Below are 23,709 nucleotides of genomic sequence, written 5' to 3'. Positions count from 1 at the left end.
TACCGTTTTTATTTTCTAAGATTGAAGTAAGAAAACACAATAAATTGATAGAAGAAGTCGAAAACTGTGGCCAATTAAGCACAATTAAAGGAACTATTTGTTATTCCAAAAGTGATGTATTTTCAAACAGTTTTGAATCAACTTTTAAATTTGGACAATTTGAAGCGGTCGGTGATTTAGCACATTTCGGCTTAGGATTCTTTGAAAATGTAAATTTTCCAATCTATAAAGGTGGATTTTACATTAGTTTCATAAGAGCTGAAGACGATGATGTGATTCTGAAGACTGCAACTGGAAATGTTATGCCTGTTGATGGCAAAATTACAATTAACGAGTTTTTCATTAGAGTTCCGATGATTGATTACAAAACCACGAGTAAAATTCAGTTGATTGATGAAATTATAAAATCTCAAAACATCACGTTTAATTTTCTAGATTGGCAATGTATTGAGCAAAAAGGTATTTCCGGAACAACTTATTCGTTCGATATCACAAATATTTATAGAAATATCTTCAATCCCAAGTTCGTTATCATAGGTTTTCAAACAGATAGACAGAATAATCAAGAAAAAAATCCTTCAAAGTTTGATAGTTTGGATGTAAAAAATATCAGAGTAAAATTGAACGGTTCTTATTATCCAGATGAATTACAAAATTTAAACATTTCCGGTGGTCTTTTCAGAATCATGTATCAGATGTATCAAGATTTTAAGAAAGTTTACTACAAAAATATGGAAATGTATTACAACCCCAAAGAATTTATAGCAAATAGACCCATTTATGTCATTGATACAACAAAGAGTTTGACAAATATTTCTAGTTCAAAGAACGATATAATTATCAATATGGATTTTCAAAATGCTGTTACAAACGCGATTTGTTATGTGGTTGTGGTTTCTGAGAAATTTTTATCATATGACGTGATTAAGAACGATATTAGAGAAATTCAGTAGTTAATGATGTTCATATTATTCTCTTTCATTCCTTCTAATATTTCAAAAATATACTCTTTCGCTGATGAAAAATCCCGATTTCTTCCGGAATAATCTTTGTAATCATAAACAAAATATCCTAAATAGTTGTACAATAGAATGAAATTATTTCTTTTTATCTCGGTAGTTGAAATATAAACATAAACATTTGCGCTGAAAAATTTATATCTCGGCAGACTTAGTTCCATAGCTTCCATTTATTCTTTTTGTAAAATGGAAGAGTATAATGCCAACTGTTACAAGTGTTATAATAGAGGAGAAATTATTGATAAAAGATTAGTTTGTAGAGATTGTAATTTAATTTTGTACGAAAGACCTAAGCCTAGGAAATTTCGAAATAAATTAACATATTTGAATAACCTGCTTATGAAATTACAATATGGAGACAAGAAGCAAACACATTTTGTTACAGAATTTAGAAAACAGAACAAAAATTTTTACTTATCTCTTGAAACCGTTGACAAAATTATTTTCCTTTTCAAAGAATACATTAGGTTTGTAGGTTTAAATACACACGTTTATTATGAGAAGATTTTACCTATAATCTTTCACTATTTGGACATTGAATTTGACTACGATTTTAAACCTGAAATCTTTGATGATTTTATAGTACATTTGGAGAAAGTAAATGAAGAACCTCGTGAAAAGAATGCGGTTTTACTCACATTCTCCCCGACTTCTCGAGTGATTGTTAGCAAATTTCATTATTTCCGTTTATAGATCTTTTATTAAGATTTCTGGATTTTTTCATTAAAACAGCTTATAAATGTAGAAGCAAACATTGAACAGTAAAACAGCTATAGATTCGGTTATTTTACATTCGTGATTTCTCAGATTTGTTTATGGTTCAATGGACAGTATTTTACATTGATTTTCTGTCTGTCCCAAAAGTGAGCCAGGAACCCCACATTCATATCTACTTATAAGTTTTATATATATATATAAAACTTTATTGAAAAATTCTTTTTTGTAAAATGTTACTTAGCTTGGTTCTAAACATGAAAAAAATAGTGAAAAGTCTGATAACTTACTTTATTGTTTTTATCAAATTTGAATTTTGTCAACATGAGTTTGGTACATAAAAATGGTCTTGTTTGTGTTCGATCAAATTATTATAAGTAGTAGTAGCATGTTTTATTATAAATATTATCAGGCTATAAATATTATTTTATCCTTTTTGTACATATTTCATAACTCTTTATTCTTGATAAACCCTATACGAATGAACTGAAGCCAAATTTCCTATTAGCCACATTTATTCTGGAAAAAAGAGAATATTTTGATATTTTACTTATATAAATAAATAATGAAATTACAATAAAATGTAGTTCAAACAAAGGTTAATATATCTTGAGCAGTCATGTCATGTTTACTAAATGTTTCCACAGGTACTTAGTTAAACAGAAAATGTAAATAAAATCCTTATTTTTATAATATTTAGTTTTATACATTTCTTAATTAAATTTATTTTAATAATTATAATTGCTCACACTCTTGAAATTCATATTTAAATTCCATAAGATTTGAAATTTAAACTTTTAAAATTTTGATCGAGCTTAACTCTACTCTAATAGTAATTGTTGAAGTTTTCTTATGTTGCAACAAAATAAAAAAACCAAAAGTAAGCAGTAAGAGCCTAACACAACATCCTAATATTGAATTGTAGTATAATATCAGTCAATAGCAGTAGTTCATTACTTACAATAAAATGTTTCGGGCTAGTAACTGATGAGGAGTTGCAAATTTCAGTACGGTATCTCTGTTACAATGAGTAAAAGGATTCCTGTCACATCCATAAATCCTTGTTAACTAACAGTCTCTCCATAAGAATATAAACTACTTCAAACAGTTAGAATATCACCTCATAGTTTATAAAATTTAAATATGAATTTAAAGTTATTTGAGCAGTCACAGTTACTCTGTTACAACAGATGACAAATTCCCTTTGGAGGCAAATGAGGAGTCCATTGTTTCACTGTGCTTTTGTGGGTATGTATTGACCCACTAGTTATCCTTGATGATATGCTGTTAGGCATTTAAGTTACATATACTTATGTGTCTTTTCATCCACATAATATAATATTTGTGGGAAATATGTTTATGAAAACAAAAGGTTTTAAAGGTATGAGCAAGTTCTTGAAGTGGGTTAATTGATATGACGTATCATGAATAAAGGCATACTTGGCATTGCAAGGTCTTGTAATTTCAATTTGGTAACTATTTTAACTGTTTCCATTTTATGACAGTAACCATATCACTAAAAACGATTTTCAACAGTGGTAATCTTACTTTAAAGGCTATGGTTATCATTCACCACCGGACAAATACGATAGATACTGAAATTAATCAATTAATAATGGTTTACTAAGGCAACATGCTCTACAATGAAATACATAGATAAAAAACTAGTAGAAAATAACGACAAACAAATACGTATTTGTCATATGAAAAATCCGTTTGACGGAAACTAATAAACACAACATAACAGACAGGAAATCATCTGCCCACAAGCCACAGCTCACGACTCAAGACCTCCTATATTTTTCTGTATTCTGTCTTTCACATGTAGCATTGTGGGTATGTTTCCCACGCAAAAGCAAAATTTTTGTTTACGTCAAAAAATAGAATTATATAATAAATTAAAAACAATTATTTTATGAGTTTTTGCATTTAATCGATTCAAGGACTATTAGCATGTTATACTAAATTTTGTTTATAACTCTTTTATAAAAAATGTGTAGAAAAGTTTAAAAAGTTAAGAGTGAGAAGAAATCAAAGAGGCAATTTGTCTGAGCATCTGAGGAGCAAAGGGTTGTTACTTACTCCAAATACACAATATACAGTAATATATGCATGTCTGGAAGCAAGTTCAATCTGATTAACAGTTTTTGTGAGTTATGTGACTTCTTCAGAAGAGTTCAGGAACTTGTATTATAACTATTTACTTTTAATTTTTCATTCACTCTTCAATAATGGCATTACTTTTTTTGGTTGTAAATCCCATATCTGGTGATGTTCTGTTGATTGAAAGAAGATTATCCATACTATAGCAAAGGCCACGCTGTTGATCATTGTAGGCTACCGGTACTTTTTGTCAAATTAACGATTTTTACTGTTGTTAATTTATTTTTTTAATTTTGTTGTTATTTTGTTTTAAGAATATTGGTTCATTTAGTTTGAGAAGTGATGTACACTGTCTTACAACACAGGTATAAATAGATGTGCCTTATGCAAGATTAATTAAAAGTAAGATGAGTCACAGAACCCTCAGCTTAAGATAAGTGAACAAAGTTTCCTGTGAGTACTGCCTTGTCCCCTTAATGAGGTTTAAAGCCACAACTTTTAACTGCGTTGTTGAAAATCCTTTTTATAATTTAAAGAAATTTTTGACACGCATATCTATATCTGTATTTGTAATTTTGTCTATTTTAGTAATTTACTTTCAATTATATTCCTAATATAAAATATTTCTTTATAGTTGTAATCTGCTTGGGTGAGTTTAGTGCATTTTATCTTTTATTTACTGGTGACAATTTGTTGAACTAAATATGCTTTACTTGTTTTGACCGTACTATGTTGTTTCTGTCTTCTGGCAACAAGGACTTCTTATAATTCTTATAATTAATTGTCAGTACTAAGAGGACGAAATATAGATTGTTGTAATACCCAAAAGAGATAAAAAATATCTTTGGCCAAATATAATTTTTTTAACGATGTAATACTTATATGTATAACATTATTTTGTCCCATTTACGTACTTTCTGGTGTCTTTGGTAGGTTCTGTTTGTAAACATATGAAATCACTAAGTAGTATTCAATCAGCTGGCAATAAATAGTTTTACCGGTTTACTCCAGCTGTTATGTAGTAAACAATAACATTAAGTTAACCTCTTTATTGTTAGTTGTTGGATGTTAAATTGATATATTATCTATGTTCAAGAGTTTTTCCATTTAGAATTTTGAATTATGTAAGTAATATAGCCTAGAAATTATAAATCATGAATAGGTTATTAATAAGTTTGTATTGTTGATGGTTTCATTAGTAGGCTTAGAATTATGTGACAATACGTGGCCCTTAACTGAAAATATTGTTTATTTTATTATAAATACTTGTAGACCTATCAATTTCTAAAGTACATAATACTTACAATTATGGGAGAGACTTTAATAAGTGGCCTACACTTGTTATTAGAATGTTATTATTGAAAAATTTTGTATATTAGTATACCCAAATTCGATATTATATAATAATTGTACACAACAAAAATTATAATACTGTAACAACAAGAATAACACGGCTGCAGTATAATAAGAGGCCACAACCACAATAGAATCATAGTATATCCTTAAAAACAGTAAAAAGGAACTAAATGTTAAACTGTTTTGTTTGTTACATTTTATAGATACACAACATAGATAGTTTTTATATAATGTAATTTGTGTCACATTTCAATAACAAAATTAATTGAACAATGCGTTAAAAGGGTAGACTTTATAAGTGGCCTACACTCGTTATTTGGTTGTGTTTATCGAATGGTTCAATTGTTTTTATCCAAAGAAATAATTCGATCCAAAAAATAATTCGAGAGGTTAAGCAAAAAAGAAAGAAAACTAAATACATACTGCAAGAGATCCAATTGACTCTTCTATTAAGGATCTCACTTGAATTATATTTAAGTATTGGCTATTTTTAGTTATTGTTAGAGTTTAATCAAAGAAACACTTGTTTATGTAGTAAATTTATCATTCACGTTTCTTTTGTTTGCTCCAACGGAACGTTTCATATAAAAACAGACTTTAGCGTTTGATAATATATATTATCATAGATTATTACGTTATAAAAGTGGGAAAGCTGAGGGGGAGCACTATGGCATCATTGGGGAAGGGGGCAGCACTATCACAATAGCCTGTGGGTGGCAGATTTTCAAATTCACACCTACTAAAAATTTGATAATTATCATCCTTATACGAGTGTGTGATATAGGTAGGATAGTTCCTTTTATTTTACTGTTGTTTATTTGGCTTTAATTATGTACAGTATTATGTAGGTAGAAATGTATCATAGTATACAATATTGACTGCAGTGGATGCACCTTAAGCCTGCCCTAGCTGTACTAAAGTCGGTACATAACACATATCACAGTGAAGTTGTTAACTATGTATTCTGTAGGTAGAAACATATCGTAGTATAACACATTGAGTGCAGTGGATGCACCTTAAACCTGTCTTAGCTGTACTAAAGTCGGTACATAACTTATGTCATATGAAGTTGTTAACTATGTATTCTGTAGGTAGAAACATATCGTATTGAGTGCAGTGGATGCACCTTAAACCTGTCTTAGCTGTACTAAAGTCGGTACATAACTTATGTCATATGAAGTTGTTAACTATGTATTCTGTAGGTAGAAACATATCGTAGTATAACACATTGAGTGCAGTGGATGCACCTTAAACCTGTCTTAGCTGTACTAAAGTCGGTACATAACTTATGTCATATGAAGTTGTTAACTATGTATTCTGTAGGTAGAAACATATCGTAGTATAACACATTGAGTGCAGTGGATGCACCTTAAACCTGTCTTAGCTGTACTAAAGTCGGTACATAACTTATGTCATATGAAGTTGTTAACTATGTATTCTGTAGGTAGAAACATATCGTAGTATAACACATTGAGTGCAGTGGATGCACCTTAAACCTGTCTTAGCTGTACTAAAGTCGGTACATAACTTATGTCACATGAAGTTGTTAACTATGTATTCTGTAGGTAGAAACATATCATAGTATCAAACATTGAGTGCAGTGGATGCACCTTAAACCTGTCTTAGCTGTACTAAAGTCGGTACATAACTTATGTCATATGAAGTTGTTAACTATGTATTCTGTAGGTAGAAACATATCGTAGTATAACACATTGAGTGCAGTGGATGCACCTTAAACCTGTCTTAGCTGTACTAAAGTCGGTACATAACTTATGTCATATGAAGTTGTTAACTATGTATTCTGTAGGTAGAAACATATCGTAGTATAACACATTGAGTGCAGTGGATGCACCTTAAACCTGTCTTAGCTGTACGAAAGTCGGTACATAACTTATGTCATATGAAGTTGTTAACTATGTATTCTGTAGGTAGACACGTATCGTAGTATAACACATTGACTGCAGTTTACGCACATCATGACTGCCTCGGCTGTCCTAAAGCCGGCACATTTCTCTATCTATTTTGACAAGGGTATCTGTTTATTCGTTTCTCTAAATGCCCTTATGGCCCAGTATCCAGCGACGGACCATAGACTGTACACATTGACTGCAGTGGACACATCTTACGCCTTTCTTAAAGTTGGCACATAACTCATATCACATTGATGGTGTTAACAATGTATTCTGTAGGTAGAGCTGTATCATAGTATAATGCTTTGATTGCTGTGTATGCACCTCATGACTTCCACGGCTGTCCTAGAGTTGGCGAATAACTCCTGTCACAGTGAAGGTGTTAAATAATCAAAACCATTGGAATGTTTTACAATTTAGTTTCCTGAATAATAAGGTGTGTGGTTTAAAAATATTAGTAACTGATAACTTATTGTAATGTATATTAGTAGTATATGATTGCCACTAAAAGAAATGCTTTGATAAAACACATGATTTAGGAAATTTAATTTTATTATTTTTAAATACAAAATTTGTTTGGGAAGACATTTTACAACATTACTGCATAGTACATTTCTTTCTGAATAAGAAAATCAATTTAAAACACCTGATTTTTACTCTTGAGGTCCATTATGAATTTATTCTTGCACATTGTTTGTATTATAAATATTTATAAATCTACCAATCCATATATAATATGCAAGTACATACCAATATATCTATAATAGTGCTAAATGACCAGTTAAGGGAAGTCACTAATTTTTTCTATGTGGTAAAGTTATTTCACAGTTTTAGTATCCATTCTATAATAATAATTTCCTTAATATTGTGCTAAAAATTATGTGAGTATCATGAAAAATTGAGTGCATTTTTGGTGTTTTTAATACTGTTGATGTCAGTTATCCACCATTTTTATTTATAGCACAATTGAACTCATGTGATCTGAACTGTTTCAGAATATGGTGATTATATTATATGTGTATTATTATGTTTATGATGAATATGTGTCATTTCTTATTTGAAACTGTGAGTTTTGTACTAGTTTAAATATTTTGTGGTTTTGTCAACTTTTAGGTAGATTTCATAGAAGTCTGTTTAATATTCCAATCACCCTCATGGTGTAATCCTGAAAGATGTTTGTATTTTTGAAGTCATGGTTCCTAGAACCCAAATCCAACTAATCCAATTGCTGTGATTTCTAATGGGATCACATATACAGGATAGAATGTCTAAAGTATTTGAATATGTTTGCTGGTCTCAACCTATAATTTTTAAATGGTGGCATTTGTTAAACATTTTTATTTAATCTTTTTTCCAACATGGACCAAAATTACCTACTTTTTATAACATTTTTATTACCTTGTTTTCTTGTCTGTCTATTAAGTAAAAGTTTTAAAAATTGATTTTAACCTTTAAAGTGGTGTCTATATATTCTATAATGGTGCATTATTTTCGTTCTACTAGGAGTATCCTTTGAATAATTATTTGAATCGTAATCAAAAGAGTTGTTCAAAAATGAAAACTTATGAAATTTGTGAATTGTATTTGTTTCTAAAATACATAAATAAGGCAAGATTAGAAGTTCTAACTCTTTAAACACACATTAGATCCTGGAGTTTTTCCATAATTCATAAGCACTTTTTTTTACAACAGTTTATATTACTAGCTATTTCAACATTGCCATGTAACAATCTCATATGATAAGTGAGGTTATGTGAGGGATGTTTAAAACATACAGGAATTTAATTTTTTTGAAAAAATATTTATTTATTCATTTACATTAATGTTGCCATCTTCAAAATAGCCCTCATTAGATATTATGTACTTGTGCCAGTGCTTCTTCCAATCCTCAAAATACTTCTCCAACTCGACTTTGGGATAGCCTTTAGCTCTTTCAGCGATACACTTTTAAGGTCATCTGTGCTTTTAAAAGTCACCCTTTAAGGCTCTCTTTATTTTTGGAAATAAAAAAGTCACATGGAGCCATATCTGGAGAATATGGTTGCTGGGGCATTGTTACAGAACTGCTTTTGATAAAAAATTCACAAACTAACAATGAAGTGGGAGCATACTTATCGAGCTTTTTTTGGTCTTGGAAATCCAGGATGCCTCCAATGGGATGATTGAGCCTTACTTTCGACGTCATCCGCAAACTCATGCTATACGAATTTGTTTTGCTTTACAGTTCAATATTGCTTCAGCAAGCATACACTCACACTGGTTGTCATCTACCAGCAAGCCGAGTGCAAGTCATGCATCTTTATACATTGGATACTGCTAATTTTGGTGTGGACCACCGTTATCACTTAGGGGTATGAAACATAGATAACAACCTATTCTGAAACCTAATAAATACCTAAGAAAAAATTGTATTGTATTGCTTTTTCAAAAATCCTGAAGCAAATGATTCATTGTTGGTATGTCGGATTAGTTAGCAGTCCAAAAGTATAAAGAAATTATTGTTATATTTTTTAATTTAATAGATATGGTTCCTAAGGTTAGCTAATAATGTTTTCAGTTCTCTAATATTGAATTCCTTCCCAGGATACATATAAAATTGGCTATCGACTTCTTTAAATTAATAAGAAGTAAGTTACAGTGATAATTTAATAAAAACAATAATAATAAGAGATAAGATAATTTAAGAGACAATGGAGTAAAAACAACATCGAATTGATTTGCTACAGTATTTATTCGTTTATGTGACAGAAATACAGTCATGTAGCAAGTAACAAGGCAAACATAACATAAACTTAATATACAATTATATTAACGTCACACAGGAAGTCTTAAGGAATAATCAAAGACATCTAAAAGGCAACTTATTTTTAGGATCAAACAACCTCTCTTTCTTGAGCATTCAATTATCTCAATATCTCAATTATATCCTGTTTAATAGAAGTCTTCTTAAAGTTATACTGGAGCACAGTTTTAGTTCTCATTGTTACAAATTCGAGATGTTATCGTAGTAGTTAAAATACTACAATAAAACATTGCTAAAATAACAGAATCTAATCATATTTAAATCTAAAATGTGTTTATTTAATAGATTCTATTAAAAACACATGAGAATTGATTCATGTTATAATTGTTTAAATGAAAACTATAATTACACAATTTAATTCTTCATTAAAACTTCCAAGTATACATCATAATTCATTTAAAGTACTATGTAATAAATTTTAAAATATCAGCTTTTTCACATACATTACACAATCTTTATTCTAAAATTAACTTTTATTAATATTTTACAGATATAATAGAATAGTTTGGTTTTACAACTGTGACTAAATTATAACTATGTAGAAAAAATGCCTTGTCAGTATCACTAATATATAAGGCAATTTAGATATATAATGATTTTCCTGTATAAAAATAATTACGTTTAATTTCATAATGGCTGTGATACAAAGCAATTAACTTTAAAGGCATAAATAAGTAGCTAAAGTAAAAAGTAATAAATTATATTTATAGTGAACATTGATAACCAATATCTGACTCCAGGAGGCTCTGAACTTCAAAAAAAGCTCTATTAAATGTTTATATATTTGCAGTATGCTATGGGAAATAAATACTTTGATGTTAGGCACAGGGGAAACTGTTAGCTCAAGTTAGTGAATCTTTCATACCCAGACTTACATGTTTTTGAAAATGATAGTGTTTTTATGATTTTGCTTGTACTGTAATGTAATTAAATATTTTAATTAAGTCATATGTAGATTATTTTTAGCAATAAAGTTAGGTACAAATAGTCGCTAAGTTATACAAGATATAGAACATTTTATTTTGCAATTATATTGTTATAGTTAAATTGTAATTGTTTGTTCAATGTTTTTTTGTAAACTGTGACGTATAGTAACAGTTTTAATAAATACCAAACATTATAGTATGTAATATGTAAATATTTTAATTAGACAATTTTAGGCTTTCCATGTGAAATTTTTGAACAAAATCTCAATCAATGGACCTAAATATCAACTACAGTTTATTAATCTCATACATAAATCGGTTTTCACCAATATTATATTGTGTGATTAATACACATGAGACAGTTATTAGTACATTTTATTTTTTTAAATAATAGCACTTATCAAACTTTTGTCAATTTAAATCAAGACTTTTACCTTATCTGAATAGTTTGTTAATTTATATAAGGAAAAGGGTTAGGTAATTAATGAAATCCTGGGATCAAAATCGCTTAAATGTTCCCACCTGTGTAAAGGATAAGTTTATCTACAATTTGTTTTTTTTATTAAAAAATAAATTATGCTTTGTAGTTCTCAAGGTGATAAAAATATGTAAGTCTTATATATACAAAAACCATGATCACTTGATAATGGGATAGTTGTTATAAAGATCTTTTCCCTCCCCAAGCATAGAAGTCTACGCTCCGAGGGAATGTTTTCATCGTCAATGGCCATGTGAGTCCACCCTGTAATAGCATTCTTGAAATTACCTTGTTTTTCTTTACATTTCCGTTTGACCTTTTGTCTCTACACGAGCTTGCACTATATATGGTTGAACTTTCAGTGCTGCAGTCAACTTCTCTCTTTTTCCTCTTGAAGTTTTTTCCTTCAGATGATTGGACATGATTTTCACCTAAACTCTCTAAATCAGCTTCAGTCACTCCTGGACATATTTTCCCTTCATTTATATCTGACAAAGAACAATCTGAAGTGTCCTTTTCATTCATTTGATAGTTTTCACTCCTTTTTCCTCCCCAACTTGAAAATGCTGGCCGCCGCTTTCCATTTGATACTTGTACGATTGGTATTTTACTTCCATACCAAGCAGAGAACAAAGGACTCCTTTTTCCAGCCCAACTAGAAAAAGCTGGACTGGCTCTCTTTTCTTTAATCTCATTCTGAAGATCCCTTTTTCCTGCCCAACTTGAAAATCCTGGGTATCGTTGCTGTATTTTAAAAAGGTCATTTTCTCCTCGTTTATTGGGAACTGATTCACTATCATCATTGCCATCACTGTAACCATTATCTGAAAATGTGTTATCATATTTAACAGTTGAGTCTAGGTCATAATCGTGATTGTCAGAACCTCCTTCAGCAGTATTTATATTTTGCTCATCATTCTCTTTTATTTTAAATGATTCTTCTCCTTGTTTAACAACACCATCTAGAATTTGTTTTAATGTACTAGTTTGATCTAAAAAAGGTGTTTGAAACTGAGGGTTTCCATATACATTTTTATCCAATTCATTGTTTATATCTGAACCATTATTTTCCATTTCTAAGCCCAAAAACATAGGGTTTTCACCTGGGGGATTCATGGATTCATCTCTTTTGCCACCCCAGCTATTAAAAGAAACTGCCCTCTTTCCTCCCCAGCTATTGAATGGAGCTGCTCTCTTGCCTCCCCAACTATTGAATGCAGCTGCTCTCTTGCCTCCCCAGCTATTGAATGCTGCAGCTGCCCTCTTGCCTCCCCAGCTATTGAATGCTGCAGCTGCCCTCTTGCCTCCCCAGCTATTAAATGCAGCTTTCCTTTTGCCTCCCCAGCTATTGAATGCAGCTGCCCTCTTGCCTCCCCAGCTATTGAATGCAGCTGCCCTCTTGCCTCCCCAGCTATTGAATGCAGCTGTCCTCTTGCCTCCCCAGCTATTGAAAGCTGCTCCTCTTTTGCCTCCCCAACTATTAAAAGTAGCATCACGATTGCTAGCCCAACTATTTAATGGAGCAGTTCTTTTTTCATCCACGTTTTTAATATTCAATTCTGTTTCCTCTGTGCCATTTGATTGTTCGTTTGAAAGCTGTTTTGTTTGTTTGTTGCCTTCAACATCAGCATGAGATAATAAATCATTTATGTCAGATTCAGTATCATAGTTCCTAACATGATTTGAAGAAACCAAATCATAGAATTGATTATTTTTAGCACTGTTGTCAAAGTTGCTTATGTGGTCCTGATTTTCTCTTTGCCATGTTTCCAAGTCTTGTGCCCTCTTTCCTCCCCAGCTGTTGAAAGCAGCAGCTCTTTTCCCTCCCCAACTATTGAAAGCAGCAGCTCTCTTTCCACCCCAACTGTTAAAAGCAGGAATTCTTTTTCCTCCCCAGCTGTTGAAAGCAGCAGCTCTCTTTCCACCCCAACTGTTAAAAGCAGGCATTCTTTTTCCTCCCCAACTGTTGAAAGCAGCATCTCTTTTCCCACCCCAACTATTGAAAGCAGCAGCTCTCTTTCCTCCCCAACTATTGAAAGCAGCAGCTCTCTTTCCTCCCCAACTGTTGAAAGCAGCAGCTCTCTTTCCTCCCCAACTGTTGAAAGCAGCAGCCCTTTTGCCAGCCCAACTATTAAATGCTGGATAACGTTTGGCATTTAACTCTGATGTACTTGGTCCAAACGAACTTTGTTTTAAAACTGAGAACTCTGGTCTCTTTTCCAACTCATTAACTACCTCTGGGTCTCGTTTACCTCCCCAGCTTGTAAATGCGAAACTACGTTTTATGTATTGCCCATCCAAGTTGTTATGTTTGAAATTTGTTTTAAGACTAGTTAGATTGAATGGAACATACAATGGTACGTATTCAAATGAGTTTTCGTTATTTAAATCTTGCTTGTTTAAGCTCGTAAATTCAAAACTATCTTCATTGTCTTCCTCTTCATCTCCGTACCTCTTACCGCCCCATGAGTGGAATTTTGGTTGTCTCTTTTCTCGTTCTTCATCTTCAGAACTTCTTTTTCTTCTTGTAAAAATCAAACCTGGATCTTGAATAGGACTTTCTTTTTCAGTTCCCCTCTCCTCTGTGGTTTCCTGGTTGACATCACTCTCTGTGAAGTCATGGAAACTTTCTGGATCACCTCGTACTAACTGGGCAGTGAGGAGAAACCACCACCAAGCTCGCATTCTGAAACATATTTAACTAAGCTTTATTTAAGTTATTTTTTACGGTATGCAAAATGACCTAGAACTTATTTCAGAACATTCTTGATATGCCAATCACTGATGACTAAAAATAATTACTTCTTATTAACACATATCTGATATGCCAATTATTGATGACTAAAAATAATTACTTCTTATTAATACATATCTGAACATACCCTGAACATGAACATGTAAGAAATTGGTTCTTGCTTGTTCTTGAACTATACAAGGTATATGAGAATCCGCATGACTAACTACTGGTGCTTATAATAGAGATATAACATTTTTGTCAATTATGAATATTTTCAAGATTATCAATTTTTGTCACTGTTTTATGTAAAGGGAATTAAAATAGTATTGTAACAAAATAATAATTCCTCAGTTTTTATTGCAAATTTATTTTTGGTCATAATAAAAGGATACCTTCGGATTTTACCCACTATCCCAGTGGTCTCGCTTTTTCAATGTTTATTTTAAGGCAATTTAAATGTACGGGTTTCACCACTTGGCGTTAGAACATAAAATATTCCTGACACAAAAACCATTGTTATTATGTTATTGATGTTTTGAATAAAATTCTTTTTGAAGCCCATAAGTTTCTGAGCCTATTGAAGTGAGTGGAAATTGGGTTATTTCAATGTCCCTACATAATAGGAGATATACACCCTTTGGTGGTATGTCACTGTATATGAATGGTTGGTCAGTTAGATACTTTCTTGTGGTTAAATTCCTTTCCTGTGTCTAATAAAGAGATAAAATAAAATTGCAAAGATTGTAATTTCATCCTGCATCGATCACTGAAAGTAATATTGGTAGTCACATGATCTACATAAATTGAAGTCCAAGATGAGCAGCAGAATCGTACAAGAAGTTCTAGTAGAAACATTATTCTAGCAATCAAGAGAAATGAGTGTTTGGGAACTGTGCTATTTGACAACTCAGATAACGTTTTTATATCATGATTGTCTTTCTGTTACAGCCTCTTGTCAGACAGACTGAATCTCCTCTCATCCACGTAAGTAGTTATAATTCACAAGATGAATTTGTTCAGATACTTTGTATGATTAAATACTTAGCAATAAGTGTAATTATTTACAGAAAATAAGTGTAATTGTACTTTATAAATTGCTAGAATAATAAGGGAAAGTTCTGTCATATTACCTGTATTATTAGACAACAGTATCTGTTAAATCAGCTTTCTTGGAAAATCAAATTACCTCTTGAAGTTGGCAATAATTTTACGATTTTTAATTGTTGCAATGAGTACTATGTTGTAAAAATCATATAATGTATGGTGAACTTTTGATTTAAATTCCAAATGTTCTATTACTGTTGCTAATATTGGAAAATCAAATACTAGTCCTTGTGTTCCAAGAACTTCTGAAGAGAAAGTAATTTATTTGTGCAAGAGATTGTTAAAAGTAATTAAGTTTTTTTTATTGAAAGCAATTACATTTTCAAAATTTAAAAAGTGTTTGATTGAGTTTTAAAAGATAAGGTCCAAAAATGGAGCACAGCTCCAAAAATGGGGCACAGCTTTTGTCTTATCTTTGGAAAATAATTTCAAATTATCATTATTAAAGTACAAAAATACGCCTGAAAAAAAGCTTAATAGCAAATAAATAAAAAGCTTAATAACTTAAATAAATGATTTGAAGTGGCATTAAGAGAATTCTCTAAGGAAAGGACCATTAGTTCAGAGGTAGTAAAGAAATGTATGGCTACTATGGGATAAACAATACCTTTTGTAACTTAAGCTTTTTTTCCTATAATTGCTTACATTTTACACATTATATTGCTGACTTTGCAGCACTGTAAATATGTATACTTGTGTGTAAACATCAAATAACATTAAGTGGACTGAATTAATTTTCTTGTAAGAATTTTATACCAGCAAGCATACATTTTATACCAAGAAAGTATTTGAAGGTGTTTACTAAATTCAGATAGCATATAAATTCCGGAAAGGTTGAAAAAAAGGAGTAGAGGTAGAAAGCTAGCTACTACATATCTTCTTGTGTTATGACATTTGTTGTCATCTTACTCATCCAAATTATTGACAATGAATATTCATAAATTGTACAATTTGTTTATAAAAAACTGGTGGTATTCCAACCAACAGATATTACTTTCACTGAAAAGTTTATTAACAGTAAAACATATATCCTATAAAGCTTGGAATGGCTCTGATAAATACTGGGAATTTATTATATTGTTTAGTCCGGTGTGGGATGTAATGTATCAAGGGAAGTCACAATTCTGATTAGTATTCCAACCAGTCAGCTTTATAGCTTGTACATATAAAAATCATATTTGAGTTGGTGTCTATTCATGTTCTGCACATGTTTACATTTTAAGAGTGTAATAAATAACATGTATTATACTTTGTTTAGTATTTAATAATAAGTTAATAGTGTTAAAAATCAAATTGGTTCGCATGGCTTAATCTCTTATTTTATACATGTGTTGTATATGATATAAAATATTTTAACCTCAACTAACATGAAGTCAGTTAGATATATTATACTCTATGTTTTTCAAACTAATAAAACTATATAAAATTCCGTCAAGATTAATTAAGTAAAGCTATGTTTCATCTTTTAGTACTATTTGGGGAACTGAATACATTTGTTATCTTTAGATATTTGACTTCCCTTTTATTGTATTCTGTGTCTTTAAAAAAATTATATTTAATAAATACTAAAATTGCAAAATTGATATACTAGTAAATCATTTTCGTCATTAAATTGATTTTTTTTGTTTTTTCTAAAAACAAAATTAAAATTATATGCCTGTCCTGTTCATGTAGTGGTGAGTGCAACATGTATGTTTAAGTAAAGAAGGATATGCATTGTGGAACTAACTTCAATGTACACGTTTAAAAAAAGCTGGAAAGTGAGCTCGCCATAACAGTTGCGCCAACCAATCCTTTATTTTGTGATAAATACCAGAATTAGCCTCATTTAGAGTTTCTTCATCCTGATATTGAAACCAATATTGAATTGCAATTCATTGACAAGATAAACAAACAATTAAATATTAAACATGCATTCGTGTTCAGTCATGTAAAACCTGAATGATGATGAAGTAAATTTCGTAACGAATGAAGTTACCACCAGTTCTGTTGGTAGTGATATAATTTAATATAGATTTTGGAAATCCCAAAATAATTGGGATAGTGTACACCATATTAAACATTTTTTAAAGTGGTGAACTTTCAGAAACTTTACCACTGAAATCATGGTAAAGCCTCACTTAGCGATATTAGAGATTTTTTTTAATTATAGGTCTAATGTGAGATAAATCACAAAAAGTCAGGAAACAAAATTATTTTCTATGCAAGTGAGCTCACAGGCCAAATAATACCCTAGATATATATTTGCAGCTTTATTTTATGCAAGGGATGGAGATAAGTATTATATGATGGATATTTTAATAGCTGTTGGTTAGTTGAATCCCACTTCTAGGTTTTTGGAAATGTGACGGTTGGCAGGATGAAATCTTGTGGAAGCCCACAGCAAATTTAAATAAAGAAGATTTATCCCTTTTTTGAGGTTGAGGACAACCTCAAGACAGCTGCTCTATTGCATGGGCATTGTGCATTTTATGCTATAAATACATATGCTGACTAAACCATACATCACTGCAATATTTCATACGTCTTACTAATTTGTGCACCTAAAGTATAATGGCACTCAACCAGATCTCATGTCTGGTTAGCCTTGGTAATCAACTAGAGGCTCAATTTGTTGGTTAGACTGTTACTGAGAAGAGTGTGACACGTCAAAACAACCACCTTTATTTGTGTTATGATAAGGTCAAATATAAAAAATTGACAACAGCTAAAACGATGCATTGTAAAATATTATTGAACATAATTTATGTCTGGATAAAGATCTGTTTTATCAGCAACTCTGTTTTAAATTTGTATGAATGACTTGCTTAAATTACCATTGAAGGGTCAAGTGATTGCATTTATTGACTGTATTGCTTAGTTTTATTCTAGGAAGGACATTAATGAAATATTGGCGCAAATAACTAATGAGGAAAACTAGTCTGTTTATGGTGTATATTACACAAAATGAATGTTAATCAAACCAAAACAATTCATAAATAATACAAGTTTTAATTTTTCACTGCCTCTAACATTTCATAACTCTTCTTGCAATAGCATAATATTTCTGTTTTAAATAATTCCTTAAAAAGAGTATTATGAAATTATGTTTTTTAGATCATTTAGCAATTCTTCTATATTACAAATTATTTACCATGCTTTAATCGAGACAAGAATTCTAAATGAAATAAAATGAAAAATGCCTTCATTAAAGAGCGGAGTTAGGGATGTCTGTCCTTCTCTACCACTTAATCTCATATAAATAAACAAAATTAACAATAATTGAATATTAATAGTGTAATATTTTAACATAAATATACTTTATAATAAAATGTAAACGCAACTGCCTAATTTACTAACAAATTAAATTCAAAAAAGAAAATAACAAGAATAAAAATGCATTCAATCACTCTAACATACTGTCTGACTTCATGCACGCCACAAGCACCACTGCTAGTCACCCCTACAGTCCCACCACAAGTCTCACCCTCGCTCTGGTGCACGTACGACTCTCAATACTTCTAATATCATCAGTGAGATGGCAAGCCTGAAGAATAAACAACCTATTACAATTTTTCAATGTACAAATTGGGATTGATAGTAATGTTTCTTATATATATATATATAATATATATATATATATATATATATTATATATGTATATATATATTATATATATAATATCTTATATATATATATATAAATTATATATGCAGGGTAATCACAAAGGCTGTCATAAACTACTGTGGGTGATAGTACTTATAATTTAAAAGAAAAATGTCATATATGCATAGGTCGAGAAATGTCTCGTTTAGCTGCTAGCTTCCAATTTTGTATTTTTATCCAAAAATTATTATCTCCAAAACTAGTTAAGCTAAAGAAACCAAATTTGGCATGTTAGTTTATAGATATGGTTGAATAGATAAGAGACCAATTTTAAAAGAAAATTGTGTTATTTTCTTTAATAAAATGGTGTCTGTTGACCATTTTTTAACTCAAATAACAAAAATCCAGTATACTGATACTGAATTGTTTTTATAACTATAATGGATTTTTTATTATTATATCCTATGTGCCAAATTTGCATTCTTTAGCTCAGCTAGTTTTAGAGAAAATGTTTTTGTTTCGTTTCAATATGATGACCGTTTAAACTTTAAAATATTTGACAATTCCAAATGTTATGAACCTAGAGAAAAAGCTGCTCTGAAATGCTTATAAAATTTCCTAAGCTTTTCAATATAAAATGTTTTGTATCTTGAATGGTTTTTGAGATATTACATGTAAATCCCATGAGAGTAAATTAATAATATTTCATTTATCACACAATTGACCTACTTCTTCCATGTGAGCTGGAAGGACTATTTGTTTTTAAGTAATGAAACTTTTACAGTGAAAGTGGTATTCTAGATACCAGTAATATTTTACATAATAGCAGGAGTAACAATTTGAGATTATTTAAGCTTCCCTAAGTAAATAAAATTAAAAAAATAATTTCCTTATATTGGTCCGAAATACTTTAATGAACTGCCTTTGAATATCAAACAATGTAACACCATCTATTTTTTTGAAATTGAAGTCTTGGCTTTTCAATCTAAATAATGTGCAGTTTCTAGATGGTACGTTTGAATACAATTTAAGTCACTTACTGTTCTTATTTATGCACTAATGTTTTCTTATGCATTATTATATTTCAATACTCACTGTTAAATCTGTTTCTTTATAACTTTGATTTTTTTGTAAAATATATTACAGTTAGAAAATTTTCTTTTATACATAATAATTGTGCTAATACTACAAACATGTTTGATTTATGTTATAAAAGGTTAGTTTTAATTTTAACTGTTATACCATTACCAAGAAATGTAATCTGTACTAGGTTGCTTTGTATTGCTGACACTATGGATACATGTTTTTATTATTGGGATGGCTGGTCTCATCATTAAAATTATTTTATGTTTATTTACCGCTAATCACAATTACTGGTAACAGTTATTAGTGTATATTCCATCGTAAATAATGTTGTATTGTAGGTTTTTTATTGAATATATAAATATCAGTATTTGATTATTTCATAATTTGCTTTAATTGTTAAAATTGATCTTTGTACCGTTGACAAAAGATGTAGACATAATTTAGAGAGGCTGTAATTTTTTAAATCAATAAAGACATTTTTGTAATTATTGGGTACGTATCCCCTCCATGTCTCCTCGAGAGTTACGTAAAAACCTCAATCCAACTGCAGAAGTTGAAGTTCTACGAGTATGTTTAGTAATTTCTGTAGCTGTTGAAGAAGTGAGTAAGATAGATTGACATCAAATGCGAGAGAAAACGTTGCGACTTATCCACCCGCACTTAACTGTTTCTTAGCGTTACATTATATGGTACCAAAGTACACAAATAAGTCTAGAGACATACAACAATTAATTTGTTGTGAAAGGTGTTGTATGTTTCAATGTTTTTGTCAAAGCCTAATTTTAAACTTCATTTTTTAACACATAAAAGCAGTTTATTATCTGACATGGACGAATTATCCGTAGAAATATAATATCAATAATTAAAACATTGGCTAATTTAAAAAATTTTTTTTAGTCATTGGTAAATAATCTAGAGGCCCTGGGGAGTTTTTAGAATCCACTTTTAAGCCTATCCTATTAACGTGGGTTTTATATACTTTCCTCACTATTTGTTTTTAATGCATCGGCAGTCATGAAGAAGTATAGACTATTGTACTAAAATAACCCGATTTGGGGTAAATCGTGTGATGCCAACGAATCTAACAATAATGTATGCTAATAAGTTATGCGCTGCAGTCCTCTTAGTGCGTAACGTCTTATTACTAAACCGTTATTAAGTTTAACAATTGCGGGTGTTACAATTAGAAAACTACATTTAGATTATATAGAAAAGGGTTCAGACATTGGGTGATATAACGGAGTATGATAGAGAAATAGAACTTTGGTAATTTTTAGATTTATGAATAATAAACGTTATAGAATAGCTATACATCTGAATTTGAGGTATTTCTTTGGAAAGAACAAAAATTATGGCATCTAAACATTGTATGTTTTTGAAATAATCAAAATAATATGTTAATTGGACCCAATAAACAAAAACAAGTACAACAAAATACAAGCAAAATACCCTCCTACATATGTTAACCTAATCCTCGGAAGAAACACGCATTTGTAGACTTAAATACAGTATAATCGTTTTGAGAAAACACGAAGGGTAATTCAAACATACGTTAGTTTAGTTTGAATATGCCGAATTAAAAAAGAATGCCTTTTCAATTTGAAGGCATCCCTCATATGTTTGTAATTGATCACAATGTCAACAAATATATAATATACAGGGTGTCCCGTAACTCTCTGGACAAAGATATGCCAGGCTGACGTGTTTATATAAGGTCTCTTGCATTATAAAACACAAAAATAACAATTAAAATTTCTTTCTTTTAAAAATACAGTCGTACAGAAAAGAAATGTCTCTGCAGACAAAAGAAAAGTTGTGTCAGTCTAATGAGTCATAGGCGTCAATACACTTAGACAAATCCCGTGATAGGTCTGGCACATCATAGAACTCATTCTTGTCTGTATAGAAATGAAGTGTCATGCCAAATTCGAAGTCTAGATATAAAATATTTATCAAGATAACTTACCACATGATACATTCAAATTTATTTTAGCAAGACAGATTTTATAGCAGTGTTCAAATAATAATAATAATTCCGATAAGCTAGTGAGGGTATTCCTCGTACAATGCAAGAGTGCGTTGAAATGAAATATTATCACCGATTTTTGACATTAACTCCAGTCTACTATATTTTCTTTCTACTCTATTAATAAAAATGTAACTTATATTAAAATTTCATATGATTTTACACAGTTTGTTTACAAATTTATTTATTTTGGTATTTTCTCATTGCCATTATGGTTGCCCGTAATACCAATGTACAAATATTCCCCAAACCTCAGCCAAATCTTATGAACTGACAGACACCATCGTCGAACTCAGATTTGTCAATATTAAAATGAAACTTCATACAAAAATTCAAGTGTATGGGTCAGTTCGTTTTCAAGATATCGTGCGGATAGATTGACAGATAGACAGAGAGGCAGACAGATAGAGAGGAATTTTTCAGCCTCTTGAGTGATAGCCTTCACTAACGCTCAGCCTGAATCCACTGGGTACAGCAAAACCTATGTGTCATTTAAATAAGGAAAATTCTATGGATATTCAAGAGCGGCATATTATTAACCATAAATGTCGAGATACTGGGGAGCAAGAGAAGATCGACAGGTCTAATCTACTGCGAAGGATGACTGTTGGGAGTTGGTCAGGATCTCAAAGTGTTAAAGGCATTTACCAGCCTGCACATAAGGGCTTGCTATCTCTGACCGCTTTACCTGGAAAGCTAGTACAGAGCTAGCCTCCACTTACCCTCTTCGTGAATATCTTGTCACTAAGGAAGCAAGCGCAAATAACCTTTTGGGACTAGTTGGAATGAGAGAATTCTCAGCTTCTCGTCTAAAGAAACGAAACAAAAATGTTAATGTTATGTCAAGTTTTAAAATATTTCAAATATATTTATAATTAGTGTTACAAGTTTCAAGTAACTAGAAGAATTAAATCCATATTATTGTTTTAAATTTTATTCTTTAATTTAAAATAAGTATAACATAACATTTCTCGAAACATCAACATGTTGATATTTTACAATTCCAATTACGTAGGAACAATTTTTATGAATCTGAAGACAGTAGTATAACTTTAGAAACTCATCTTGACAGGATAAAATAGCAGTGTTTAACTTAAAAAGGGATTTTGTTGTCTTATTTTTATTGCACAGGACGGTGTTGCCACGATAGTCTGACGGGTTGTATCTTCAAAAATGTGCAGGTACAGCCGTGCTAAATTAACAAAACCTTGTTAAATGAAATCTGGAAAACTAAAGTTTTAAATTGTGATTTATAAAATTACAAGTTCTAGATAATAATTTTAAGAGCTCCATTTAACGTGATCAATGGCGATTCACGCCGAGACTGACTAAATTTTGCGTAAACAGTAGCTGTAACGCAACGACTCAACCTTCAATAGTTTTGCCGCCCCTACAATTTTGTCGCCCGGGGCAAACGGCCCCTCCAGCCACCCTCTAGCTGCGGCTCTGGTTCCGTTCAATTGTGATGCTTAGACTACGCACTGTAAATATACCGTTTAAATACAATAGCTCTTATGGATCCACCTATAACGAGGACTACCTAAAGGTTATATGTGAATAATAAAAACGTGTTATACTGCAATTGTTTGTTTATTTAATATGTCTCTGATATATATCCAATATTCCGTCATATTTGATGTATGCGTCCTGGCCGTGCCGGATTACCGAAAGTTTACTGTATATCAAAAAGGGAAAAGACAATACATAAAAGAAAATTCGGTTTTGCAAATGTTCTGACAAAACACTTTTACCTTCAAAAAAGGAGTCGTTGAGTCATAATCCACATCAGTGGAGGGTCATAATCGTTATTTGTGAGTCAAATAAAAACCCAGTTTTTGCCAAGTTTGTCACGAGCAATCTAC

General features: G+C 30.9%; 3 protein-coding genes across 13 annotated transcripts in view; 1 reads left to right on the top strand and 2 right to left on the bottom strand.

Moving 5' to 3' along the window:
* Window positions 1-3,471, bottom strand: part of LOC124352665 (polycystin-2-like) — a 45,067-nt gene extending 41,596 nt beyond the window's left edge. For 3 of the 8 annotated variants that reach the window (XM_046802242.1, XM_046802239.1, XM_046802241.1), the window contains exon 1: window positions 2,695-3,469. The gene's annotated coding sequence lies outside the window, so the exon portion shown is untranslated. Of the gene's footprint in view, window positions 1-2,694 lie in introns of all 8 variants that reach the window. The other 5 variants (XM_046802240.1, XM_046802243.1, XM_046802245.1 and 2 more) reach the window with 4 other exon arrangements.
* A 1,235-nt stretch (window positions 3,472-4,706) lies between these two features.
* The window catches only part of LOC124352664 (COMM domain-containing protein 4), a 228,756-nt gene continuing 209,753 nt past the window's right edge, over window positions 4,707-23,709 (top strand). For 3 of the 4 annotated variants that reach the window (XM_046802235.1, XM_046802231.1, XM_046802234.1), the window contains exons 1-2: window positions 4,812-4,960; window positions 14,995-15,030. The gene's annotated coding sequence lies outside the window, so the exon portion shown is untranslated. Of the gene's footprint in view, window positions 4,766-4,811; window positions 4,961-14,994; window positions 15,031-23,709 lie in introns of those variants that run through there. The other variant, XM_046802233.1, reaches the window with a different exon arrangement.
* Window positions 9,815-23,709, bottom strand: part of LOC124352662 — a 146,068-nt gene continuing 132,173 nt past the window's right edge. Inside the window, exon 2 of the mRNA XM_046802229.1 lies at window positions 9,815-13,995. Coding sequence (XP_046658185.1) covers window positions 11,490-13,994 — 2,505 coding nt within the window. The 5' untranslated portion in view covers window position 13,995 and the 3' untranslated portion in view covers window positions 9,815-11,489. The remainder of the gene's footprint in view (window positions 13,996-23,709) is intronic.

The sequence above is a fragment of the Homalodisca vitripennis genome, chromosome 1 (assembly GCF_021130785.1).
Source record: "Homalodisca vitripennis isolate AUS2020 chromosome 1, UT_GWSS_2.1, whole genome shotgun sequence".
Classification (NCBI taxonomy): domain Eukaryota; kingdom Metazoa; phylum Arthropoda; class Insecta; order Hemiptera; family Cicadellidae; genus Homalodisca; species Homalodisca vitripennis.
Note: the sequence above shows the minus strand (reverse complement) of the source record. Positions and strands in the feature narration are given on the sequence as shown.